General features: G+C 38.4%; 1 protein-coding gene and 1 long non-coding RNA gene across 2 annotated transcripts in view; one reads left to right on the top strand and one right to left on the bottom strand.

The window, feature by feature from the left end:
* The window catches only part of LOC119084094 (dynein heavy chain 5, axonemal), a 73,687-nt gene extending 51,019 nt beyond the window's left edge, over positions 1 to 22,668 (top strand). The window contains exons 33-51 of the mRNA XM_037193933.1: positions 32 to 1,006; positions 1,416 to 2,073; positions 2,136 to 2,849; positions 3,004 to 4,243; positions 4,394 to 4,571; positions 4,633 to 4,786; positions 4,852 to 5,569; positions 5,779 to 5,874; positions 5,941 to 6,262; positions 6,319 to 6,462; positions 8,194 to 8,342; positions 8,408 to 8,522; positions 8,941 to 9,318; positions 14,514 to 14,703; positions 14,799 to 14,955; positions 15,019 to 15,114; positions 16,011 to 16,067; positions 16,199 to 16,331; positions 22,302 to 22,668. Of these exons, the coding sequence (XP_037049828.1) occupies positions 32 to 1,006; positions 1,416 to 2,073; positions 2,136 to 2,849; positions 3,004 to 4,243; positions 4,394 to 4,571; positions 4,633 to 4,786; positions 4,852 to 5,569; positions 5,779 to 5,874; positions 5,941 to 6,262; positions 6,319 to 6,462; positions 8,194 to 8,342; positions 8,408 to 8,522; positions 8,941 to 9,318; positions 14,514 to 14,703; positions 14,799 to 14,955; positions 15,019 to 15,114; positions 16,011 to 16,067; positions 16,199 to 16,331; positions 22,302 to 22,555 (6,728 nt within the window). The 3' untranslated portion in view covers positions 22,556 to 22,668. The remainder of the gene's footprint in view (positions 1 to 31; positions 1,007 to 1,415; positions 2,074 to 2,135; positions 2,850 to 3,003; positions 4,244 to 4,393; positions 4,572 to 4,632; positions 4,787 to 4,851; positions 5,570 to 5,778; positions 5,875 to 5,940; positions 6,263 to 6,318; positions 6,463 to 8,193; positions 8,343 to 8,407; positions 8,523 to 8,940; positions 9,319 to 14,513; positions 14,704 to 14,798; positions 14,956 to 15,018; positions 15,115 to 16,010; positions 16,068 to 16,198; positions 16,332 to 22,301) is intronic.
* LOC119084109 lies at positions 11,027 to 20,415 on the bottom strand. Its single transcript, XR_005089003.1, has 3 exons — positions 20,403 to 20,415; positions 20,115 to 20,117; positions 11,027 to 11,150 (listed from the first exon to the last, which is right to left on the bottom strand). It is a non-coding gene; the product is annotated as an uncharacterized LOC119084109 (long non-coding RNA).
* Positions 22,669 to 26,511: the final 3,843 nt, after the last annotated feature.

The raw sequence follows: 26,511 nt of genomic DNA, 5'->3' as shown, positions 1-26,511 counted from the left end.
GTTTTCAATCTGACAATCAAATTTTCCTCAGTCCTCTGTGCATGGTTGAAAACCCGATCGCCGCGCGAGAACTCGGTTCTGCAAGATTTGTTCGATCAGTCGTTTGGCGTGTTGTACTCTTGGGAGACACAGAACCTACAATTGAAGATGGACGTTCTTCAGTGCAACATTATACAGCAAATGCTCTTTATTTTGGAAGGTTTAGTACCACTGCCCAAAGACGAAACGCCGAACGTTGCTGTTTCCGTGCATGAGAGCGTTGACGAAGAAGCTCAAGACGAACAGCAAATTGAAGTTAAAGAGGAATTGTATTCGCCGGAACATATACATCGACTGTACATTTTTGCATTGACTTGGAGCTTTGGCGCCCTGTTGAACACTGTCGATCGAGTCAAACTGGATCAGTTTGTTAAAGAGAAATTCACCACCTTCGACTTACCGAAACATGAAAGCTTTCCGGATGCAACGATATTTGACTTTTTTGTTGCAACCAACGGTGCGTGGGAACATTGGCGCAGTCTGGTTACTAATTACGCGTATCCGGAAAATGCGACACCCGACTACCTATCGATTCTTGTGCCGATCATAGATAATGTTCGTTTGGACTATTTGATCAAAACCATTGCCAATCAGGAACGAGCCGTTTTGATCATCGGCGAGCAGGGTACCGGCAAAACGGTTATGGTTAAGAATTTCATGAAAAAAACCAATCCGGAAACAACCATGGGAAGGTCGTTCAACTTTTCATCAGCCACATCACCGTACCAATTCCAAAAGACAATGGAAAATTATGTGGAGAAACGGTTGGGCAATACCTTCGGACCACCAGGTGGCCGTAAAATGATTGTCTTCATTGATGACATCAATATGCCCGAAATTAATTGTTGGGGTGATCAAGTGACCAACGAAATTGTCAGGCAAGCAATGGACATGAAGGGATTTTACAGTCTTGAGAAGCCGGGAGATTTTACCAGTATTGTCGATGTTCAGTATGTCGCAGCAATGGGTAAAAATTTAGTTTTATTTTAATAGGTCGAGCGTTGAGATATTTACTCAAAATGGTTGTTCTGGCACTTTTGTTATAGAGCTCTAGAAGGACTAGTCGGTAGTGTTTAGCTCAGTTCGCTTACATTGTAGAGAAACAGGGTAAAACAGGATTTTAATGAAGAGTGAGGAACAGGGTCTTAAGTGCCTCAGGAGCAACATAGTTTTCAGGTTTAATTTTACTTTTGAATTTCGTTGATCACGTGGCACCAATACCTTCATTTTAACACCAAATTTTTCTCTGTACGACGTAAGTTAACTGAATGCACAAGTCGCTTCTGAAGAAACAAAATTGCCAAAACAAATACGATTCGTCGCAGGTAGTGTGATGGCCCTATATACCCTGAAACAAAATTTAAATCCCATTAAAGGCTTACCGGGTGGTGGAAGGAATGACATACCGTCACGCTTGAAACGCCAGTTCTGTGTCTTCAATTGCAATTTACCCGACAATGAATCCATCGACAAAATATTCAGAGTCGTCGGGGAAGGTCATTACAATGCAAAAAGAGGATTCGCGGCCGGTGTTCGTGGATTGATTAAAAAAATCATTCCAGTCACACGATTCCTATGGCAACGTACTCGGAATAAACTTCTGCCCACACCCGCCAAATTCCACTACGTTTTCAATCTTCGCGATTTGTCCCGAATCTGGCAAGGAATGGTCGGCACGTTATCGACAGTCATCACGGCCGAGAATGTTTTGATCTCATTGTGGAAGCACGAATGTACACGGGTGTTTTCGGATAGGTTTACTATTGCTGCTGACAAGGAATGGTTTAACACGGAATTGCTGGCGTTGATCAATGACGAACTGGGCGAAGCGTATGTAGACATGGCTAAGGCGAATCCAGTTTTTGTCGATTTCATGAGAGATGCTCCGGAACCCACTGGTGAAGAGGGTGAAGATACCGATATGGAACTGCCCAAAGTTTATGAGCCCGTTTTGCAATATGATGTGTTGAGGGAACGTCTGAACATGTTTTTGGCGCAATTTAATGAAATGGTCAGAGGATCTGGAATGGATCTGTAAGTGACATAAGACTATGAGAATGGGAAATTGTAAGTGACTCATCTCTCTACTCCTTAAGGGTTTTCTTTCCGGACGCAATGCTTCATTTGGTGAAAATATCTCGCATAATTCGTCATCCTAGAGGCAATGTTATGCTAATTGGAGTTGGTGGCAGTGGTAAACAATCTCTAACCAAACTCGCATCGTTCATTGCCGGTTATAAGATGTTTCAAATCAGTTTGACCCGATCGTACAATGTGGGAAACTTTTTGGAGGACTTGAAACTACTTTACAGAAGTTGTGGCGTTCAGGGCAAAGGAACCACATTTCTCTTTTCCGATTTGGACATAAAAGAGGACGGATTCCTGGAATATTTGAACAATATCCTATCGTCGGGTGTGATCGCAAATTTATTCAATCGAGACGAACAGTCCGAAATCGTCTCCGAACTCACTCCGATCATGAAACGGGAAAATCAGAAAAAAACGGCAAACGCTGAAACGGTCATGGAGTACTTTTTGCAGCGCGTCGTGCATAATCTTCACGTTGCATTTTGCTTTTCACCAGTCGGAGACACGTTTCGGAATAAAGTGCAACGATTCCCGGCGCTGGTGTCTGGTTGTACGATTGATTGGTTTCAGCCATGGCCGAAAGATGCGCTGGTGTCGGTGGCTAGACATTTTCTATCAGAATTTCAGATTGAATGTACCGAAACGGTTAAAGGGGAATTGGTAACGGCTTTAGGCACGATCCAGGATATTGTTGCTGAAACATCGAATGACTACTTTCAAAGGTAACGTCCATTAAAAATACGTAACTTTTGACCCTCTTAATGCCATAAACCACAACTGTCCAGTATCCTGTGACCCTCCTATCTCTCCTTTACTGTCCAAATTTACTCACTCCTTTACATGGAGTTCATTCAATTTCCATTCGTCTAATCATAGATTCCGTCGAGCGACACACGTAACACCAAAGTCCTACCTAAATTTCATTGCCGGATACAAAAACATTTATCAAATGAAACAATCGGAACTGCGAGGCGGTGTAGAGAAAATGGACACCGGTCTTGAAAAGCTGAAAGAGGCGTCGGTTCAGGTTGAGATATTGAAGAAAGACCTGGCAGTCATGGAACTAGATTTGGCTGAAGCGTCCCAAAAAGCCGAAAGCGTTTTGTTGGAAGTGACTGAGAAGGCAATGCAGGCAGAAGTGTTCAAGAATCAAGTTCAAATTGTCAAAGAGAAGGCCGAGGCACTGGTAGCAAAAATTGCCGAAGAGAAGGCATTTGCTGAAGAAAAACTTGAAGCGGCCAAACCGGCATTGGAAGAGGCAGAAGAAGCTTTGAATACGATTAAACCAGCTCACATCGCAACTGTGCGAAAACTTGGCCGTCCACCACATTTGATCATGCGTATCATGGACTGCGTATTGATTTTATTCCAACGGAAAGTGCATCCGTGTATTGCCGATACGAGTGCACCGTGTCCGAAACCGTCGTGGCAAGAAGCCCTAAAAATGATGGCCAGTACGACGTTTTTGCTTCAACTGCAAAACTATCCGAAGGACACAATCAACGATGAGATGATTGACTTTCTTCAACCGTACTTTTTCATGGAAGACTACAATATGGACATGGCAAAAAGGGTTTGTGGTGATGTTGCCGGCCTGTTATCCTGGACAAAAGCGATGGCATTTTTCCACGGTGTCAACAAGGAGGTCTTACCGCTCAAAGCTAATTTAACTCTGCAAGCGGCTAGACTAAAAGTGGCAATGGAAGACTTAGCTGCTGCAGAGAATCAACTTGCCGAACGAGAGGCTGCACTGCAGGAAGTTAAAAACCAGTACGACTCGGCTGTTGGAGAAAAGCAACGCTTAACCGATGCTGCTAATATCTGTTTGAGAAAAATGACCGCTGCAACAGCTCTAATTAACGGATTACAGGGCGAAAAGCATCGCTGGACGCAACAGAGCAAAGATTTCAAGGTTCAGTTGGGAAAACTGGTCGGCGATGTTCTTCTAGCTACCGGATTTTTGTCGTATTGTGGACCGTACAACCAAGAATTTCGGGCGAATTTGCTGAAATGTTGGATGGGCATTTTGAAAGCCAAGCAAATTCCTTTCACGAACAATCTGAACATCATTAATATGTTGGTGGAATCGTCCACAGTGTCCGAGTGGACTCTTCAGGTGAGTCTTTTCAATTGCGAATTAGTCTCGGTAGTAAGTCACGCAAAAGTAACCCTTTCTCCTGTCTCAGTCTTGCCACAAAACCTTGTAATCCATCTCCCTTTAGTGCACTTTATGAACGGAGTCTTAACGAGTTCCATATAATTATAGGGTCTACCAAACGACGAATTGTCAGTCCAGAATGCCCTAATCGTTACAAAGTCCAGCAGCTATCCGCTCCTGATCGATCCTCAGAGTCAAGGAAAACTTTGGATTAAGACCAAAGAAGATCAAAACGAATTGCAGATCACGTCTTTGAATCACAAATATTTCCGCACTCACTTGGAAGGTATCTCGCGTCTTGAAAGTACTTAGAAATTTGGTTAAAATTTTGGTTTGCGTCATTTCAGATAGTTTGTCGCTAGGACGTCCATTGCTTATAGAAGATGTGGGAACAGAACTGGACCCTGTGATCGACAATGTTTTGGAAAAGAATTTCATCAAATCGGGAAGTATCGAAAAGGTCTTGGTCGGTGATAAAGAATGTGACGTTATGCCTGGCTTGTGAGTAAATCTTTAAATTGACACCAATTTCTATCCTAATTTTTCCACTCTAATTCATGGGCTAGCATGCTTTACATAACAACAAAACTCCCGAATCCACCATTCAGTCCCGAAATCAGTGCAAAAACATCAATTATTGATTTCACTGTAACAATGCGCGGTCTGGAAGACCAACTTCTCGGTCGTGTAATTCTAATGGAAAAATCCGATCTGGAAGCGGAACGAGTAACATTATTCGAAAGTGTGATGAAAAATCAGAGAAGCATGAAAGAGCTGGAGGCGAATTTGCTCTCCAAACTCAGTTCGTCCGAAGGCTCACTTGTCGATGACGAAGAACTGATCGATGTCTTGCGAGAAACAAAGACTACAGCCGAAGAAGTGAACCAAAAATTGAAAATATCCGAGGTCACGGAAAAGAAGATCACAATTGCAAGAGAAGAGTTCCGGGCTGTGGCTGCGAGGGGATCGATTCTTTACTTTCTGATCGTCGAAATGAGCAACGTGAACATCATGTACCAGAATTCACTGAAACAATTTCTTGTTATCTTCGACAATTCCATTACGAAATCGACGAAAAGCAACAACACGGACGAAAGAATCAAAATCATTTTGGGCTATCTAACGTATGAGGTGTGGGTGTTCACGAGTCGTAGTTTGTACGAGAGACACAAACAATTGTTTACGCTAATGCTTGCAATCAAAATCGATTATAACAAGGGAAATATAACCCACGATGAGTTCATGGCATTTGTGAAGGGTGGAGCATCTTTGGATTTAAATGCGGTGAGTAAAGAAGAGAATGAGGAAACTCAATGATTTGATGGTGGTACACTTACTAATGCGTATGAGTGTTGAAGTGTATAACCATCCTCATCGTCCACTAATTCCATTAAAACTAATGAAACATTGCGTCTCACACTTAGCGAGACCTTCTCCTTCCTTCTTGTGACTGAATGTCCTTTGTGGATACTCCCTAATAGAAATAATCGTAGGTTACTCCGAAGCCATTCCGCTGGATATTGGACATAACATGGCTGAATCTTGTTGAGATCAGTAAATTGAATACGTTCTCCGATGTGCTGAAGAGGGTTAGTTCAGCTCCAAACAAAAACATTTCACCAAATAATCTCTCGGCTAATCTCGAATCTTCCCAGATCGAACAAAACGAAAGAGATTGGCGGGTGTGGTACGAATCTGAAAAGCCCGAAGCTGAAGAGATACCATGCTCGTACAGTTCAACATTGGACGGATTTAGGAAATTATTGCTCATCCGTTCCTGGTCGCCGGATCGAACCATTTCACAGGCGAAACGATACGTGGAAGAGTCTCTCGGCTCTGAATATGGAGAGATGCAAATTTTGGATCTGGAGGCGACATGGGTGGAGTCAGAGCCACGAACGCCTCTGGTCTGCATCCTGTCAATTGGTAGCGATCCTACGTCTCAGATTGGAAGTCTGGCCAAAAATAAATGCATCGGTAAGATACAGTCAGTCGTCTGAAGTTCATGAATGAAACTTGATTTTTTTTTGCAGCATTGAAATCCGTCTCTATGGGTCAGGGTCAGGAGTTCCATGCAAGAAAAATGATTACTGATGGAATGTCTGCTGGCGGTTGGGTTATGTTACAAAATGTTCATCTCTCAATTAGTTTTTGTTCCGAAATTATTGATATTTTAGGCAAGTATTCTGGCACTTCAAGAATAATACGGCACAATTATTACTCTTTGGAATTTGAATGGGTGTTTAAGAAAAATTATTCGATATATCCTCATACTTGTATGATGGGACGTACTTATGTTGATGACACTGAGTATGTATAGTAAATCATAACAAAAATGATCATTTTTTTATGATTTACTAGAACTACGCAGTGTCATCAATATAAGTACCATTTGACGATTGAGTTAATTTTGTCTCTGGCAGAAAAGACTTGGTAAATCAAATTGAATCAAGTAGGCAACGTGACATCTGAACACTAAAATTGTGAAAGATTATTGCCCGAACGAAGTGAATGAATGAATGAATCTTTATTTCACCGCCAAATACTGGCTGAATAAACGAAAATACAATAAATTAACAGTTTGCAACTTAAATTAAACAAAATTACAGCAATGACAATGACTCAATTGCAAAGACTACATAAGTCTAACGTTCCATAAATTCACGAGCTACGATACCATCGGGCCACCATTCACTTTTTACTATAGAGTCGAAAGCCTCCAAACCGACAGTAATTTTGAACGATACAAAGCTAATAGTTGAAAAATCCACATAGGGCGAAACCAATATTTTACACGACACATCTTTAGCAGACGTTATTACGTTCTTTCGAATTAAGTAATTGACAATTTGTTCCTCGGTAACAGACGTTTCAAAATTGGCCACGTAAACTACTTTGCAGGTCTCACGGTTCGGCGAAACTGTACGTTGTGACTGAATGTGGCCAGTAGACGAATTACTTAGCACTTCGGCAAAAGAACTACAATTAGTTGACAGGTTTGTGGGTTCCGATGGATCCTTTAAAGTATCATCAACGGAATTACGCTGTGGGCTGGATTGAGCAACATCAACATCAGATTGCGCGATTAATGAATCGGTCAGCAGATTCGATCCATTTGAGGCAGGAGTCTCGACCAAACAATTTTCGACTTGTTTTACGTTCGCTGATGAATTGAGTTGCGCAACATCGGGTTTCGAGATTACAGATGTCAGCCGATTCGATCCATTTGTGACGGAAGACTTCATCAAACGATTTTCGGTTTTCGGCTCTACGTTCATTGATGGACTCATCACTGATTGATCGACGTTTCTAATGTGTTCTCCGGCGCTATTCGATCGGTTTGGCAACATTACGGGGCGGACTCAATATAACTCACGCCTTAGTCTTACTTTCTCCCTGAGAAAATTGCATTTTCTTGACGACTGGTCAAATGACATTGCTAGTGAGAAAAGTGCAGCACGCAGCACGTTCTCTCTCGTCGGAAGAAATTAGAACTTTTCTCATTCGAACTGTCACTTTGTTTACGTTGACGAAAATGGTATGGCAAATCGATGTTTTCGTTTCGTGGTGAAAAACGGCAAAACACAACATGCACGTATGAAAAAAGTTGTGTTCACCTCTGGGAGAATTAGTAAATTTGAACTCGAGCGAAATTACGGTCCTCGCTTCGCTCTGGCCGCAAACATCGTTCTTGTTCTTGTTCCTATTGTCTCCAATCGGTAAACAAATAACTATTAATGTATGAGAAGGATGTCACGACAATTTCCGGACTGGTAGAGAGTATAACTCCCTACATCTAGAATGCTACATGACATTGTATTGAGTAGAATTCTTGACACCCTTACAAGTTAAATTTGAAAAAATCGTCACGTCTCAACTCACGTCACAACATTTAATTTGCATTTTAGTTGAAACGGAACATATTGAAGAAAGTTTTAGATTGTGGGTAACGACTGAAGTTCACGAAGAATTTCCCATTGGTCTACTGCAAATGGCAATAAAATTCACAAACGAACCGCCCCAAGGAATTCGTGCCAGCATGAAAAGAAGCTATCAGGTACAAAGATTCTAGAGTGACAGAGCTGTTCATTTCTTGAATATTTTTTTTTTCGGAAACTACAGGCATTTTCCCAAGATTTCCTTGACTACACTGCAGCGGCACAATGGCCGCCATTACTTTACACTGTAGCTTTTCTTCATACTATTGTACAAGAACGACGTAAATTCGGACCACTCGGTAAGTGTTCCCTTGGATATTAAAGGTTGACTTGGAAAAGCCACCAATTCTTACATACTTTATGAGACCATATGTGAAGATCGTGAAAATATTTCGGGTCGAAAATCATTCTTTTTATCGAGTTTCATGAAGTTTCGGTGGTCTTAACCTTCCGAGGCGAAGCCGAGGTCAATGTGCCCACGAAACGTGTCTTTAAATTTTTATGGTAGAGTAATCTACTATTACATGCGAGGGTGACGAAAGAAGTGCTTAAAACATGAAAATGACGGGTTTCGACGCATGTAGCATGTAAATGACTATTAACTCTGGTCCCATAATATCAACGTCTTCCAGTACAAACAGTTTCCAGTGTGCCCTGTTTGCCTAACATAAAAGCAAAATTGTTGCCATTACTTTTCATCACTTCCACCGTTTGTAGGATGGAATGTTCCATACGAATTCAATCAAGCCGATTTCGCTGCCAGCGTTCAATTCGTACAAAATCATCTGGATGAAATGGATGTCAAAAAAGGTGTATCATGGCAAACTGTTTGCTATATGCTCGGTGAGGTGATGTACGGCGGACGGGTAACAGACGATTTTGATAAGCGATTGCTGGTTACGTTTACGCAAGTATGGTTCAACGAAAATCTTCTGACATCCGCTTTTGAATTTTACAAGGGTTACAAAGTTCCAATTACCCGGAATTTACAAAATTACGTAGATTACATTAATAGTCTACCGCCTACGGATACACCAGAAGTTTTCGGTTTACACTCAAACGCTGACATCACATATCAGATAAACACGGCGAAAGGTAGGATATGTGTGCATGGTTTTGTTGTTTTGTGTTATAATTTCGTTGAACGTTTTTACCTATTTTACATAATTTTCCGAATTTTTCAAACATTACAAACATGGTTCACTCATATCACATTCCATAATCCATTGATATATGGGGAATTCCATGACCTGTGCCGTGATGAACGACATTTCGTTTTGAAAAAAGCTTGAAATCAGTGGGACGTTTCTTAGAGCAACGTTCATTGATTTCTATCTCAGCTACAAGTGGACCGAGTTCTGAAGAATCCAAGATTAAGCCAGTTTAACAGATTTCCAACTATTTTCGTTTGAAGTTTTGTTAGTGATGATGGGTCAGTAGAGGGATTACGGCGTCAATTCTCTTTGTTTTATTCTATGTCAACTCTACCGATAGAGTACTGGAAACGGGACGCTGTATCAAACAAATTTTGGACTCTAAAATATCTGGAAACACTTTTCATACAAAATTGTATTCTATTTGGCAGCTGTCACAAAAATCACTTTTGCTTGAAGTGCTTTGCGTCGCAACAAATTCAATGACAAGTAAAAAATAATTAATTTTTTACTCGTCAGATTTTAGTCACATAAAAACTAATTTCTGTTCCAGAGTCCTAAGATCATGCGCTATTCGATGACATTTTATGGGAAAATCCGTCGATTAAGAAAATAATTATTTTCTGTTGTCATTGGCTTTGTGGCAACGACATCTTTCAGAGAAATAGTGAATCGTACTCTATCGGTAGATTTGACATAGAATAAAGCAAAGAGAACTGACGCCGTAATCCCTCTACTGACCCATCAGAACTGTTATTGGGAATCCCTCTCCAGGTCATGATATGCTTCATATAAAATTGTGGTACGACGAATTACATTTTTACACAAATAAATTTCTACGAAAATTATGTACCTGCCTTCAACTTCAACTGTATTATCAAAGAGAAAGTTTTTTTTTTATTGAATTTAATTTAGCCATAACGCTCTTTATGTGATTTCGAAATATCCACCTGTTATTTTACATTACAAATTCCGATACTTTGTTTATGGAAAGCAGCATAAAAGCAGTAATAAAATACAATACACAGCAGGATACGTCGTGGGGTTCGTTTTTTTGTTGTTGGGAAGAAAGCGTCAGACGAAAATGATTGAATCGAAATGATGAAAATTTTTACCATTCTTCTGGTATGTTACAATGTTTCTGGTGGTTGTAATCTAAAAATTTGTTAACAGTGAACGAATGGTGAATGAACGATTCAACAGTGGCTGTCTGTAAAATACCGAGGATTTTCATTTCGGGTTTTGTTAGACTAATCCGTTTTCGCTAGACTTGGAATTGTAAATCAGAACACCAACATGAATGAGAGGGGAGAATGTTCGAAAGCACTGCGGGCCAACGTCAGACGTCGTGATAAAATTCATCATCCATAGCACTCTAGTTCCAAGCATGAACACTCCAATCTGTGATGTCAAATGTGGGGTTTAATTTACGCTGTAAAAGCTTTAAGCAGTAGGTGAATCTAATAGCTGGGTTGACCTAAACCTGAATTTTTAGATCTGATCCATAGGTCAAAAATCTTTCTATCTTTCTGTACTATATTTGGGGTAATAGATACTTGCAAGATTTGTGACCCATGGTCTGACTGACCTGACCCGAACTCATCTGATCTATAAATGCATGTGTTGGCTTTGACTCACATAAAGACAAAATCAGGCCCGGACTGGTTCAAAAAAGCCCTTCGGGGAAAAAGTCAAAAGGCCCTTCCGTTCGGACGACTTTTTCCAATTAGGACCTCGATTCGTATGACTGATTAATATTGTGTAACTTCCACACTCCACACTGTGGAGTCCACAGTGTAAGTGAATCACATAATTCCGCCACATCACACGGACAATTGGGACGTTTGCCTAGGGCGGAGCGATTCGGAGGTGCAAAATTAAAAAAAAGATTGTGGAAATAGTGAAAGTATATAAACTTTGATTTCTTCGATTTCCAAACGAAATTTTTCTACTGAGGCCTTTCTCTCAATTTTCTCTTTAATTTCCTACAGTCAAACGCAGTCAATTTTCAGCTGATCCACACATACAATCAAAACAGGTTTTCCTTGTTCATACGGTTGAAGCTGCTACACGCACGCTATAAAGACGTATAAACGGTTGTGATTGTTTGTATGGATCAGCTGAAAAACAGCTGAAGCTAATTTATGCTGAAAATTGACTGCCTCTGACTGTACTGAGGCCTTTCTGTTAATTTTTCTTCGATTTCCAAACAAAATTTTCCTACTGAGGCATTTTTGGAAAACAAACAGAAAGGCCCCAGTGGAAAAATTTCGATTGGGAAACAAAGAAGAAATTGAGAGAAAGGCTTCAGTAAGAAAATTTTGATTGGAAATTGAAGAAAGAATTAACGGAAAGGCCTAAGTAGAAATTTTTGTAAAGGAAATGAAAGATTTTGACTACAGTAAACGACATCTCAAATGTCTCACTGTCATTTTTTTCAGAGAATGTCATTGTGAATTTGCAATGACACAATAAAATTCTCAGAAAAATTTGACAGTGAGACATTTGAGATGTCGTTCACTGTATGTTCGCTATAATAAGCTTAATTTGTTTGAACAATAAACGTTTGGAATTCAAAAGAAGCCTCGTCGCGACATCGGGACTAAGGCAAAAGGCCCTTCGGGAATCGCCCGAACGCCCAGTATGGCCAGTGCGGGCCTGGACAAAATGCTTCCTGTCTGTTCGAAATAAATGCAGAGTCTACTATGACTCCAAATTTTTTATACAGCATTATGCTTTGCATAATCACATTTAGAAAAGTGGCATTATTATCTACGTCCCACTCTTATCGACGTTTTAATTGTTTTGTCTATGATTAACTGTACATATTGTATGGATTAATGTATATCAGTGATAATGGGAGATAAGAATTATGACAATTTATTGCTTATCAACGTAAAACATTATTCTAACCAATATTCCACGGTACGGAAAAATTGAATTAAACCCAAAAATATAGACAGTGCAGATTACAATTTTTAATCACTGCAATCACTTTAAAACTTCTGTCAAGTGAATTATCTTGCAACGTATTTCAAGCTGAGAAAACATTTGCAGGAACGGTTTCTGCCGCTTCTCATGCAAACAAAAAGTTGAAAATCTTACCTGTAAGCAGGTAACTTTGTCTTCAGGTAATGTAAATTATCTGCCACAGCTGTATTTTTTGTATGAGGCGCTACAGCTGCGGCAGCTATTGTAGGTTACCAGAGTAAAAACTACCTGCTACAGGTAATATTTTCAACTCTTTTTTGTCAGTGCTGTTTCGAACTATGAGATGATTATAATAGCATCGTTCGATGTTTTGCAATTTTTTGCTACTCAAAAAATACCCTTAGGTGTTGGTCATACCCTTGTTCATGTACATGTCTAGCGAATCAGAATTGAAATGAAAATAAATTTCAAGTGTTCATACTTGTAAGTGTAAACGTCTGCTTCTATATTGGAATAATAATTCTAATGGAAAGCCAATTATTAATGATTAGGTTAGCACAATACCATCTTTAGCAATCAAACTTCGTTTTAACGCAGTCTGCATTGGTTAACTAACAGCTTCTTGTTCTTGTTCATTTATGATGGATAGGCAAGCGTTTATCGGACGATTAAAAAGTCGAATTCTAAATATTTATCCCACATAAGTTCTTACATATTCATGGGTTTGTTTCATTTGATCCACACGTCTCATAAGATTATAGATTATCGACTCTCTTTTACATTTCTTTCGTTGACAACATGTGGAACAAGCAAGAGACGTCAAACACATAAAATTTGTAATCGCAATGATTGTGATAAAATTGCAAAGAAGTTCTGAAAGAGCCCCTAAGAGTGGAGCCTTGCAATGTGAATTCCTTTTAACGCAAATCTGGATTCATTTATTGCTTTTTGCTGGTGTGATAAAAACCGTTTATTGCAAGCAAAACCCTAACCAAAATGCTTAATATTCAATTGGGTACTTATAGCTTCATTATAGCCATTTAGTTGAAGGATTATGTCTTGGAGTTTACAAAGGTAATCTTCATAAACAATTCTTCGCAGAACATTTATCGAGACACTCATTTTTAGTACATTTCCCGTGTAATTTATTGGAGCAAAACAAAAGAGTGGCAGTCAAGTCCTTTGTCTTGTGAAATATTTAATTATTCGTGTTCCTTATGGATGCCTCTATGTTTAAACTCACCCCATCAATCCGTGATATATCTTATTCATTCGATTTACCTTTCGTCTAATTCAGAAATGTGGTACTTGTCATTGAAAAGAAAACGCGATTCCGTTGCTTTGTGTGCTTAGAATGTTACCAATGTCGGTACAGATATATTTTAACCATCTAAATTTATAGACCAAGAGGTTACGTGCTTTTCAATCCCTCATCTGTAAACGGATTTTGAAAGTTGTCTAACTGTAGCTACCAACGCGAAATAGACCTAAGTCAAAAAATTCTTTTGTTCTGCTGTCACATTTGACAGTATAACCAAGGTTAATATATGGACACTATATTTACCTTGAGTATAACAAAGGAGCAAAAATTTGAATTAGGTCTATTTCGCGTTGCAATGTGTAGGTAGAGTAGTAGCAATGCGAAAGAGACCTAATTCAAGTTTTTCCTTTGTTATACTGTCAAATGTGAGCGCAGAACAAAAGAAATATTTGAATTAGGTTCTTTCTCGGTGCTTTGTGCAGTAACATTAAGTCTAATGCAAGCCGAAACACATGTTGTCTACGAATTTTGATTTTGACCAGTAGATGGGCTTTACCGAAATTCTGCATATCTCAGCCGTCTCACATCGTAGATAAAACTTCGTAAAGTACATTAAGCAAACGCACGTTTGACCCATTTTTGAGACTTGGCTACTTTCTGAGAAATATATTAGACCTTTCCTGGTTCAAGCCCGTCTACACATTATATTTTCAACCTTTCAAAATGTACAATTGATCCGTGAATCGACGAGAGATGTGCGCTCCCTGTCTATTCCACCACTATTCAACCACCCGGAATCGCATTTGCGGCAATAGGCATTTAAAACGCTTTATGATTCATGGTAAATCTAATAAGCCGTCAACAACACCTTCAATACACACAACTTTTCGTCAAATAAATTTTGTTTGTTGTTTCATAAATGTTGAAATTCGATATCCCAACAGGTATTTTAGACACAATTTTGAGTGTTCAACCGAAAGAAGGGGGTGGCGGTGGCGGTGAAACTCGAGAAAGCATTGTTTATCAATTGGCTGAAGATATGCTACGTAAATTACCACCGCAGTACAATGCTTTTGAAGTGCGAGAGGCTTTAAATCGTATGGGATCATTGTTGCCAATGAATATATTTTTCAGGTAAGTGGAAAACGTTTCACATCGCTCACAGAATTTATACGCTAAAAGCCTTTCGAGCCGTATGTAAACATCGAAATATTTTGATTGTAAATTAGGCAAGAGTTGGATCGAATGCAGTGTGTTATTCGACAAGTGAATGAGAGCTTGTGTGATTTGAAATTGGCTATTGACGGCACGATTGTTATGAGTCAATACCTGAGGGAATCTTTGGATGCGATGTACGATGCCAGAATTCCAGATAAATGGATGAAGGTACAGTGGTAAACAATTAGACGTTTAATGGAAGAATCAAACGTTTTGTGTCCCATTATTTAGATCTCGTGGGAATCGACCACTCTGGGTTTTTGGTATACGGAATTGTTGGAACGGAATACACAATTCCGACAATGGTTTATGACGGATCGACCAAAGGTAAATGGACATTAATGTCTCAAGATTTCCAGTTAAGAATATCACTTACTTCGTTGTCGAAGTTAATTGCTGTCGCGACAGTAATGGCATCATTCCCTTCGATTTCATAAATAAAAATTTTGCATGCCTCTGTCATTGAGAATTGAAATCATCATCACATGGTCCATAAATGAGCGGCTGAAGCATTATTCCAGGGAACGGTCTCCCATCTCATAGACTCGTTGAACTCTATGATTTTCCCATTGCAACCACATTTTTATTGACGCCACGGGCCTGGCAATTGAGTTACACATTTATTCCGCCAGCCAGTCATACATTGGCATTCTTAGAATGATCTGTAGTTGACGACAATTTAAGTTTCAGGTTTCAATTCATTTACATCTCATCCTGACGTGAACTGTCCTGACTGATCAGGGTTCGATACCCGTTACAGACTAAATTCCACATGGAATTATTCTAGCTCAATCAAGATTCATAATTTCGGTAGTTACAGTTTGATTGGTGACTGCAAAGATGGATGTATACATTTAGGCGAGGTATCAATTAATCACATAACTTTTCTTAGAAAGTATATGCTTGTATACTTTGAGGCGTGGTTCGAAAGGAACTTTAAGCCGGTGGCCGAGAAGGCTGTTATTGCACTTCATGAAGTCAATAGAAACGAAAATTAATTTTTATTTTGAAATTTTCAACAATTGATGATGTATTGACTCAGACCTTTAATGAAACTATCTCGCAAAAAGCTCGTTACGCAAGTGTTCACATACTTGGTAATTCCCCATTTTGGGTCCTAGTCCATAATCTTCTATTATCCCGATGAATATTTACATTTACATTATCCTTGCCAATTTCAAAGATTGATTTCGCATTCCTAAATAAATTTGATTTTCCATTAGGTATTTTGGATGACTGGATTCTTTAATCCTCAGGGTTTTCTAACAGCCATGAGACAGGTATGTAGCCAATTTGTGTTTTATTTTCACTTATTTTTCTTTCAAATTTTCAACATTTTGTTTGACTGTTCGTTCCATTAAAAACGTAGATAAAGCGAAAACTTTCAATACTTTTTCTTGCACGTGTATAGGAAGTTACTCGTGCTCATAAAGGTTGGGCATTGGATTCAGTTGTGCTTCAAAATCAAATAACCAAATTCAACAAAGAAGACATTAGTGATTCGCCCGTCGAAGGTGTTTATGTTCACGGATTGTTTTTGGAAGGTAAGTTTAGGACAACGTCATGAGTTAGTCCGTCTATTAATCTTTCCTAATTGGTTTACTTCGTAAGTGGTAAGTTGGAAACCAGAGTGTATTTATAACGGATTAAGATGTTATTATGATAGCTTGGGGTTAGCCAGGTTTAAGGTAAAGCGTATAGTCTCGGTTTTCAATCCAAAACTACACACAAAATCCAGTCCTTTTGTCATGAATTCGCCAAGTTCGAAAAATGCAAGAGAGGCCAATTCTGAAGAAAAAGACACTATCTTCGGGTGAATGGTTCCGAACTTTGGAATCCGAAGGTTTGGCTGAAAAATGAGAGTCGTAAGGGCAATACGGTTTTATAAAATAGTTTTTAAAGTCGCAGATTTGATCATAGCTTCATGGAGGAAAATATAGAATTTTGATAATAGATTCAATGGTTCGGGACCTAGCATTCTTTACAGACGGCTGTCATCTGTTATCGACAACGACAGTAATAATAAACGACAAGCTCTAACTAAAGAGGTCTTATATAGCAAAATGCAGTGTCAAAACATATGAAGTAAAAGATTTCTAAAATCAATTTCGGAAAATCTTCGATCGAATGAAGTAATAGATCAGATAGTAAAACTGTTAATATGGTTGCCGTCTGTGACAGGTTAAAGTAAAACAGACCGACCGTGATAATAGGGCCAATCGAACGGAATATCTATGTCCTACTTAAAGTAGGCTACTTTCAAGTCGATGTCGACGTCAGTGAAATAGTCGATGTCGACATCAGTGAAATAGTCGATGTCGACATCAGTAAAATAGTCGATGTCGACATCAGTGAAATAGTCGATGTCGACATCAGTTTTTCAGCTGATCCACTCATAGAAACAAAAGTAAATTTCAAAAAACAAATTTCAACGCTCTTTTAAACACACGATTTTTTTTTGATTTTTTGATGCTTCACGAAACTAAACAGAGAGAATTTTCATCGAAATCCGTTTTCCTTACATCGTGTGTTTTGAGCTTTTTATGAAAACAAGTGAGATTTAAGGCTTGGTTTCTACTTACCAAAAAAGTACTCCGTGTGATAGAGAAAATTGATTTTTTTTTTCAATTTTTGCTCTGTTTACTTGACAGTGTTCGCTATCTGACGACTCTCTGACGGAGTACTTTTTGTTGAGTGGAAACCATACTTACCGCTGCGTTACACTTTCCATTTTAAAGTAGCATTGTTAACCTCGTTTTTTGACTCGTTCATTGTACTGTTGTTTGAATCATTCACACAAATTCATAAATATCCTATTCAAGGTTGAATATATAAACTCAGCGTAAGAGTACCCCGAAAACTATAAATATACGTTTTTGACAATATCGTCTCATCACTTTTAATTAAGAAAAAAATGCTAACCTTCCATTCAACCTTCATTTTTGTGTCACATAAGAATTACGCTCCACTACACGTGGACACATCGTCTGGAAACCTAACATAAATGAAGATGTCTTGATAACAATGTATATACAGAACCTTTCCTGACGTTCTTGTTTGCAATAAAGCATGACTCTATTGAACCGTTTAAGATTGTTATTATTATCTTGTGATGATTTTAGGTAAACGAGGGTCGAAGTCAAAACATTTTTTTTATCAATAGAAAACATCGCCGTTTATGGTTAAAAAAAATAACAATCAAATGTTATTTTTGCTTCCTTTTCACTTCGTAGTAAATACATACAATGAGCGAAACATTTTACATTCTTCCGCTAGTAAATCTGCCATTACAGTCTTGCTTGCGGTAAACAAAACCGGTATTTAGTTGCACCTCTCGTTGATTTTTGTTTCAAATAGGGGGCGTTCACAAATGACTTCACGTTTTTAGTAGATGGAAGCCAAAGTGTTTCTTCAACAAAATTCTGACAGCTACGACGGTGCACAGAAATAAGTGTTATAATTGAATCGTTGTTCATTCTCACTATCACATTCTATATTGTGTAATTCACGCCGTAAGTGAAATTCAAAATCTTTCTAACGCAGCGTCATTTTCAAACAAGGAAACGTTCAAATGTATTTTTTGGTTCACCTTTTCATCGACTCGTAACTCGCTCACTTGAAATTCAAATTTTAGGCACACTTATGGTGTGAATTCATACGGTCAATGTCAACCGTGTCTAAGTTTGTGTCAGCTGTTTTACCAACTGGTCCACTCATACAAACAAACACATTACTTCTACGTCTTTATACTGTTAAACACTCACGCGGGGAGGTGGTAAAATCGTGTGAGCACGCATAAGCAGTGTGATTGTATGAGTGGAACAGCCAGGGCGGCATGTGACTTACTTTTCTCACTAATTCCGACTGTTTTTAAAAGAAGCGATAGTGACCTACTTTTTCCTGATTTTTTTACTTTTATCATTATTTCCAACTATTTTGAAAGAAATATTGAAAAATCGGAACAATTTCTTATTTCAACTTAATATTTATTACAAAAAGACGTCAAAAAATTTTCCGATTTTCCTAAGTATTACGGTACCTCGGTTTTTTAAGACGTTCACGAAACCACAGTAGTCCACTTATCCCATGTGAATCTAAAATTCGCAGAGAATCTTTTTTAGTTGAACAGAAAGTAGCCGCAGGTAGCTGTATTCTGGGACCAGTATCCTACAGATGCTTCTGCAAAGGTTTCATTCTGCACGCAATCTAGAGGTTCCTATACGACATTCAATCAATAAAAGAATTGACGAACAAAAATGTTAAGATGTAGTTTCGCCTATGAAAATATCGTATCTGTAGACGAAATCAGCTCAAAAGTGTGCCTGTAAAAGTTCATTTGAAATGTATTTCAGCTCCCTATGCAGTAATAGAAAGCACTGGAATTAAAAATTCAAATTAGTTTAAGTTTTTGTATTGGCAAGGTCCAAAAATAGGGTGAATGTGCTGGAATGGAGAAAGTCATCTCCTGGAAAACCCTCAGCTGATGCGATTTTTCGAAATAAATTCAATTGTTAGTATTTAACGAAAAAGACATTAAAGTTAACTTTATTTCACTGTGGCGAAACTTAACCTCAAGTTTTTGAGTAAAATATCTTACTTGGTAATGGAACAAATGGTGGAAATGGCAATTTTTGTGTGTTTACCAACCTGGATTACAACTCGATCGCCAAAATTCACACAGCAGTGCCAATTCCAGCATTTGTTACATTGGTAAGTAATGTACTACTTGAATCAAGCAAAGGTAAACAATGTTAGCAATCGCTCAGCTAGTTTCCTTAATCGATGAGGTAAACGGGAAATAACTCCGGTTTTTTATTTTTCCTAAAAGGCTGCCCGTAAGTCTATAAACAATTCTAAATTTTTAATCACCTTCCTTTATGGTACATTCAGATATCCACGATTTAATAACAGAGTCTGTTTAAACATGTGCTGTTAGGTCTTAAATATATCAGATGGAGTTCTTTTGCTCTAAAAAACGTTTGTAAAAAAAATATTTCATTTTGAGTCATTTCAGTTTAAGGGACAAAAACAAGTAATCAGATAACAATAAGTTCTTAGGGCCTTCCAACCGCCAAAACTACGGTTCTTATTATTTTCAGATGTCCCAATCACATGCCGCCCTGAAGAAAAATCACATGCCGCCCTGAACAGCTGATAAAGTAGCTGAAGCAAATGGGAGAACAAATTCTGCTTACACTAGCTGTTATTTGATAGAAACAGTTCATCTGTCATTAGGTTTTTGTTAGAAAATTTGTATTTTGAAGGTTTGGGGTCTGAAGCCCTAGCCAAAGGCTGCTTCTAAATTCAAACATCAATTTCCAACTGACGTACTTGTGAATATAAACGCAAAAAATCGATTCCGATTGCACTCAGTGCCACTGTCAAAAGATCGTTCCGAATTGTTTGTGTAATTTGGAGAGCTTTCCAAAGCTTTGACCTTCTTTGGAAAAAGTAAAATATTTCAGTGGAAAACAAAGGAAACCTAAAGCTATCGAAAGCTCAACGTCAAATAGACAATTTCGATACGTTGATTTGACTTAGCACAGCAGGACAGTAATCACACATTTACGCTGTCTTTAGCACATAAAATTATCATTTTTGCGGAAAAAATTTACGAAGTGAATGACATCATAGGTGGTGGGCTCAACAACGATTTAATTACGGTACTTCTGTCTGTGTCAAGTGAGTGAGATTTTTCCACGACTTAAGAGTTTTCAGAGTTTCCTAGTGCGTCTTACATTTAAACGCAATTTAAAGACAAACTTGATACTGGAGAAGTTGTGCCACGGAAGTTCCATTTTGTTTATGAAATATATTAAAAGACAGATTGTACAAATATTAGGCATGGTACACACCTAGTATCCGACTAAGCTATAAAAGAAGAGATATCCATTAAAAATAAACTCTCAGAGTATAGCGTGGTTCTCAGAGATTAATCCCGTGCATTGCATTCATTGTTAACATATACTTTACAGTACACCAAAATGAAATAACCGAAGCATGACTAAACGCTCTTGACTTTCTTTAAATTAAGATTTTTATAGGTAAAACGAATATAACGCTTTTACATTGGCTAACACCGACCAACCAACGCAGCTCTACATTTCGCACAATATGCTAAAGAGCACAACGGTTTACGTTCATGGTAAAAGATAATCTCAATGAATGATCTATTTTCATGCTGTTGAATAGATTGTACCCTACCTTCAAACATCGTTAGCAGAATCTTAACGTATACACCGCTACACATACAATCTTTACTACCCACTAATACTCAAATTTAAGTTTCTGTTTCTGCATACTTATTCGTAATCATAACTTAATTTACACCAAGCGGTTTACGAACGTTTGTTCAAAAAACTTTAAATAATTTGAAGGTGAAAACGTTATAGACGCCGTCAATTACCAAATGTACTCTCAACACCTTTGTGGTGTTCGTGCTACATTTTCTTGGTGGAGGCTTATATATACTCCTAACGTTTCAGGCTGTAAAGTATCAGGGCGCCGATTCTCGAAGTATTCGTAACTTTAAGAATTCGTAACTTGACAGTTTCTATGGGATTTTATGCATGCAACTGTCAAATTACGAATTCTTAGTGTTACGAATGTTACGAGAATCTATGTCCTGAAAGAGTGCCTTCTAATTCAAAACATAACGTACGATAAGCCCGAGTAAAAATAAAAGTCTCAAAGGTTCGAAAAGAGACGTCTCACGGTCTCAAATCCTTTGTATTGTGAGACTTGAGGAGACGTCTCTTTCCGAACCTTTGAGACTTTTATTTTAACTCGGGAGACATTTTAACGCACTGTTTTTGACAGTTTTTTGATGTGAGCTGCCGCTATCATTTCTCTGGTAACAATCGTCATTCATATTTGCATATTTGCATTTTCGGTGTTAATTGTATGAAAACGGGAAAAGCTTGATTCATAATTTGCCAAATCGACAAGCTCTCAGCATCCGGCAGTGCAAGTAAATCACAATCGGCTAAAACATTTACGGGCCCACACACACATTTTCCACGTGTGGCACATCCAACAGGTTAAATGATAATGACACAATATATTTCGACTCATACGAATTTTTGCTGCTGCTGAACGAAGAAGCAGCAAAACCAGGAATACATTTAATCCCCGTGTAAGACGTAGCATAATGTTGACACTTTGACATTTTCATATCCCTTACGTGCGGATTAAAGCACTTTAAATCGGATTTTCTAGAAGGGCAGAAAATATTTTGTCGTTTTTCAGTTAAGTTGACTATTTCGGTGCTTCTTTGGGAAGGGTGATGGAATTGGTTGTAAGGTATATGTTGTTAGGAAAGTTTCATTATTTATGTGAAAAGTTTCAACGAGTTTTTTGATTACAATGTCAATTACGCACGATTAATTTTGATTCTTTTTTGTGCGAAATAAAACAAATATTTTCGTGTTTAAACGCTAGAGAAGAAAACCGTGAAATACGAACCCACACCACACTCATACATCTCAACCCTCCAATTTATTACTTTATTTCAGGGGCATCACTGGACCGTCGCAGTGGCAAACTGATTGAATCCAAACCGAAAGTTCTCTACGAACAAATGTCCGTGATTTATATCTATGCCATCAATACGACAGCGGGAAAAGATCCAAAGCTCTATGAGTGCCCGATTTACAGAAAGCCGCAACGTACCGATCAGAAATACGTTGGATCGATCGATTTTGAAACGGACTTCAATCCGAGGCATTGGACGTTGAGAGGCGTTGCCTTGCTTTGCGACATCAAATAAAATGTTAAATTTAAATTTTCGCGCGGCACATAGCAGATGCAAATGTTAAAAAATTTGTAAAACAATGAGCAGACCGTTCTGCATTAGCAAATTAAAACTTTGGCACCGTTGCACCAACAAAAATGTCTTTGTAAACTACTTATTAACATCTTCCTGACTCACACTGTATCTTCTGATAGATGATAACAGATGGCGTCGCCCACACGACATTGCCCTTTGAAAAAGAGCCCCAGGTTTTTCGATGCTGTTTGCATTTGAGTGGAGCAGAGAGATGCTAAGATAACGGCTGGGACGCCGTTTCGACGGATAGAGGGAATCTGTCAGCCTTTTTCATATAACGAATGAAATGTCAAAAATGGCTGACTTTTTCCAAAATTGGTCGGTTGTTTACAAAATAATTAATTTTTGACTACAATGATTCGAGAAGCAGAATATGGAAATACGTTTGCATCGGTGTCAAAATTAACGTAAAGGGTTTTATTTGCAAGGTATTTTCGTATTATCTGAGATATACGCGTTCAAAAATTGGTCTCCAAAATTGCTTTTTTCAATTCGAAAATTGTGTACGAATACTGAATCTGATTTATAAATAAATGGACTTACGTTCATTCTGATCCCACAAGGATCATGTTAGCAATTTATTTCATTAAAATTGGTGATGCTGGAAGTATTTAAAAAAATCTGTGGTTATGTCTTTTTCAATTTGACAGCTGGTCGCATACGGTTCAATTTTTTTCAGAAATGATGGACAAATTCCCTCTATCCGTCGAAACGGCGTCCCAGCCGTCATATGAGCATCTCTCTGGAGTGGAGATATCCCAATTCGAGCACAAGAAGCACAAAAAAGGCAACATGTGAGAACACGTCTGTAAAACATATATGAAACATCGTCGTGCATCGACTCATCGACATGCGGTTATATTCCCCATATTATCCTTTGACGTTAATTTCAACATAACTCAATTTAGTTCAGAATTAAATGGTCAGGATCGATAACCGAATTGTTTTCCTCTTAATTTAGCGTAATTACGTTGTCCCATCGAATATGTGTATTCGAATGGTAAGACAACGTGACAATGCAAAGGTAAGCTCAAATACTTATATAATCATCGACACGATTTGGATGATTAAATCATAGATTGTTAGCAATGATATGTCTGCTATACGCTCCACCATTTCGTGTAGCTTTATGTAGCTCAAATAATGGAGATTGACGCAAGTTGTAATGTCATTTACGTATATGTTAGCATCTGGATTAGAGCAAACACGTTTCAACAACTTTATCTCCTTTATACTTACCTTGAGCAAATTCTAGGGAAAGTTTTTGAAATTTTCGATATTTTCATTAAAAATGTTTTTGGAAAAATTTAGAAAATTCCGGGAAAATGTAGGAAAATTCAAGGAAATATCAAAACAAAATCCACAAAAATAGTCACTGGAAATTCACAGAAAATGTTCATCCTGTAAGACAGACCTGCCTGCATTGATCTGATTATTTTGTTTTGGTTTTAAAATGAAGGTCTGCCGGATTTATTCAAACAAATTCTTACACAACAACAACAATCTATTTTTAGGACAGATGAAGGCGTTTTACAGAATAAGATAGTCGTTTTACAGTTTCGAAATGTTTTAAGCACACCATCTAATTTGTAACAGTTATTGGCGGAGAAGTTGCAGTCCAGTACATACCTACGTTCATTACAATTGTAAACTCGAGATTTACGGTAATGCCACTCATGCCGTGAGGTGCTCTCCAAACAATTCCCATAAACGATCGATCCGTGTTGATGGAATGTGTTAGGGTCGATTGTGCAGGGAGCATAGGGCAATCAACATGCCGTGAACCGCTGGCAACGTCAAAAGTTCCAACGACTCGTCTTTCAATTTCCAAATTCGGATCGGCCAAGCGAGCCTGAATCATGAATCCGCGGTACAAAAAGTCCCCGAAAATTGTATCGTTTCGTGAGATGATTTGGAACGGCAGAGGGTAGCCAGCACGGACAGTAGTTGAAGAAAGCTGAAGGTTCACAGGGATATCAACAGGAAATATTGAGCCATGGTTTGGTACGAGTGTTAAGCAAGCTGCTGTTGGTGCTCCATTGTAGAAACACAATGCAGATTTCAAGCAAAGTGCAAAAATTAATGCTTTGAACAACATTTTTCAGTTCACGTGTTTGGTGTCAAAAGAAGAAGAAGACAACTGAATCGAAAATTTGCTTGAGAGCTGTATTTTAGTAACTTGTTATCATTTTTATCGCTGAAATTGTTAAGTGCTTGGCCAGTGGCTAATCGCAGAAATACTTTCAATCATGCACTGATTGCGAGCTTTTGCATGTTAGCCCTTGGTTTCATATTATCTGGACAATGAAATGATAGCGCCGTTTCCATTGTTTACATTTTTTATCAAAAATTTCAAGTGTTACGTCAATAGAGCTACACGTAAAGTTGTAGCGTCGCTGGGAAAACCCTTCAATTATTTCAAATCAATGGACCGTTCAGCGATTGACTGCCTTGTCAGTATACGGAAAATATTATCGAAGTGCAACCGTTTCGGTGAAATGTTCGACATGAAGCACGCGAGCCATTTTTTAAATAACAACAATCAGGTAATGGTCGTTCCATCAGACAAAGGAGGCAAGGTAGTGATCATGGACCGTGATGATTACCATTATGAGAGCGGTTAACTTCTTAAAAGAAAACCTTACTTTAGGGAATTACGTACATCTGCACCTGAAAGCTACCCGGAATTAATCCAACACCACGTTGAAAAGTCATTTATCGAGGTCATACAGCTCATTAACACCCATCTTTTACTGGATAAAGCTACCACTGAAGCAGGAATCATTCACCATCCGATGTTCTATGGTTGCTTAAAAGTTCACAAAGAGAATATGCCATTACGACCGATAATTGCTTCAACAGTGTGTAGCTGTGTAAGAGCCTAGTCGAAAGAGATTCGTCGGTGTGAACGTATACACAAAAGTGTTTGTTCTCATGCTAAGATTTGGGGTTTTTTCAGAGTAGCTCTCTAAATGATGCCCTAATTTCCATCTGCAGATGGATTAATTGCAAAACTTTCGAACGCTAGTTCAGTGAACAACTGATGATGGCTAGATCACGCTAGGACGCTAGCCTCGGACCGCCACTGACTCCCTAGGTCAAAACAGCGTTCTTTGACATTTAACGAAACTGTAACAAAGCGAAATTTGATCGAATCACCTTTTCGATGTCTCGTTTGTTTTGAGCTTCTCCTAAGCTGACGGTCTAATTAGTCGAGTGCGAGTTGTCCAAAAAAGGCGTTTCGCTCATATTGAATGTAAAAAGCGATTTTATGGTTGATTATCGTAGATGTTGCCAAGCTGGGATCGGCCTGGTATTATTATTATTATTATGATTTTTGAAAGTTTATTTAAAAATATAAAATGAAATATTTTTGACATGGTTCCATGGGCGAAATTATTCCGAATGGTATTTTATGTTAAAAATAAAAAACAATAATTACTTTAAAAAAAGCATTTACCGGATTTTCCAGGTTTGCAAACTTTTTTGTATTGATGGGAGTCATCTTGAATTACAGAAAGGTTCAAGGAACACAAGATTTTTTTCCCACACAATTCGGATCAAAATTCAATTTTACAGAGCCGGAAGAAGTTTTAGCTGACGGCGGCTCCCTGGCCCAAACTAGGTCGATCCCAGCTTGGCAACATTGCGACTCGAGTTCGTGGCCGACCCACCTACGATAATGAACCATAAAATCGTTTTTTACATTCAATATGAGCGAAAGGACAACTCGCACCAGACTAAATGGCGGATGGACCCAACGTAAAAGAAATGAAATAAAATTTCCTTTGAGTGTTATAATAGGCAATTTTTATTAGTTTTATTAGATTTCAAGAATATTGTTATCTCTGATATTTTGAAGACTGTACATTTTATCTGAGTATTTTATAATCTAC

The sequence above is a fragment of the Bradysia coprophila genome, unplaced genomic scaffold (genome assembly GCF_014529535.1).
Source record: "Bradysia coprophila strain Holo2 unplaced genomic scaffold, BU_Bcop_v1 contig_732, whole genome shotgun sequence".
In the NCBI taxonomy this organism is placed as follows: domain Eukaryota; kingdom Metazoa; phylum Arthropoda; class Insecta; order Diptera; family Sciaridae; genus Bradysia; species Bradysia coprophila.
The sequence above is the reverse complement of the archived record's forward strand: the minus strand, read 5'-3'. Positions and strand labels throughout refer to the sequence as shown.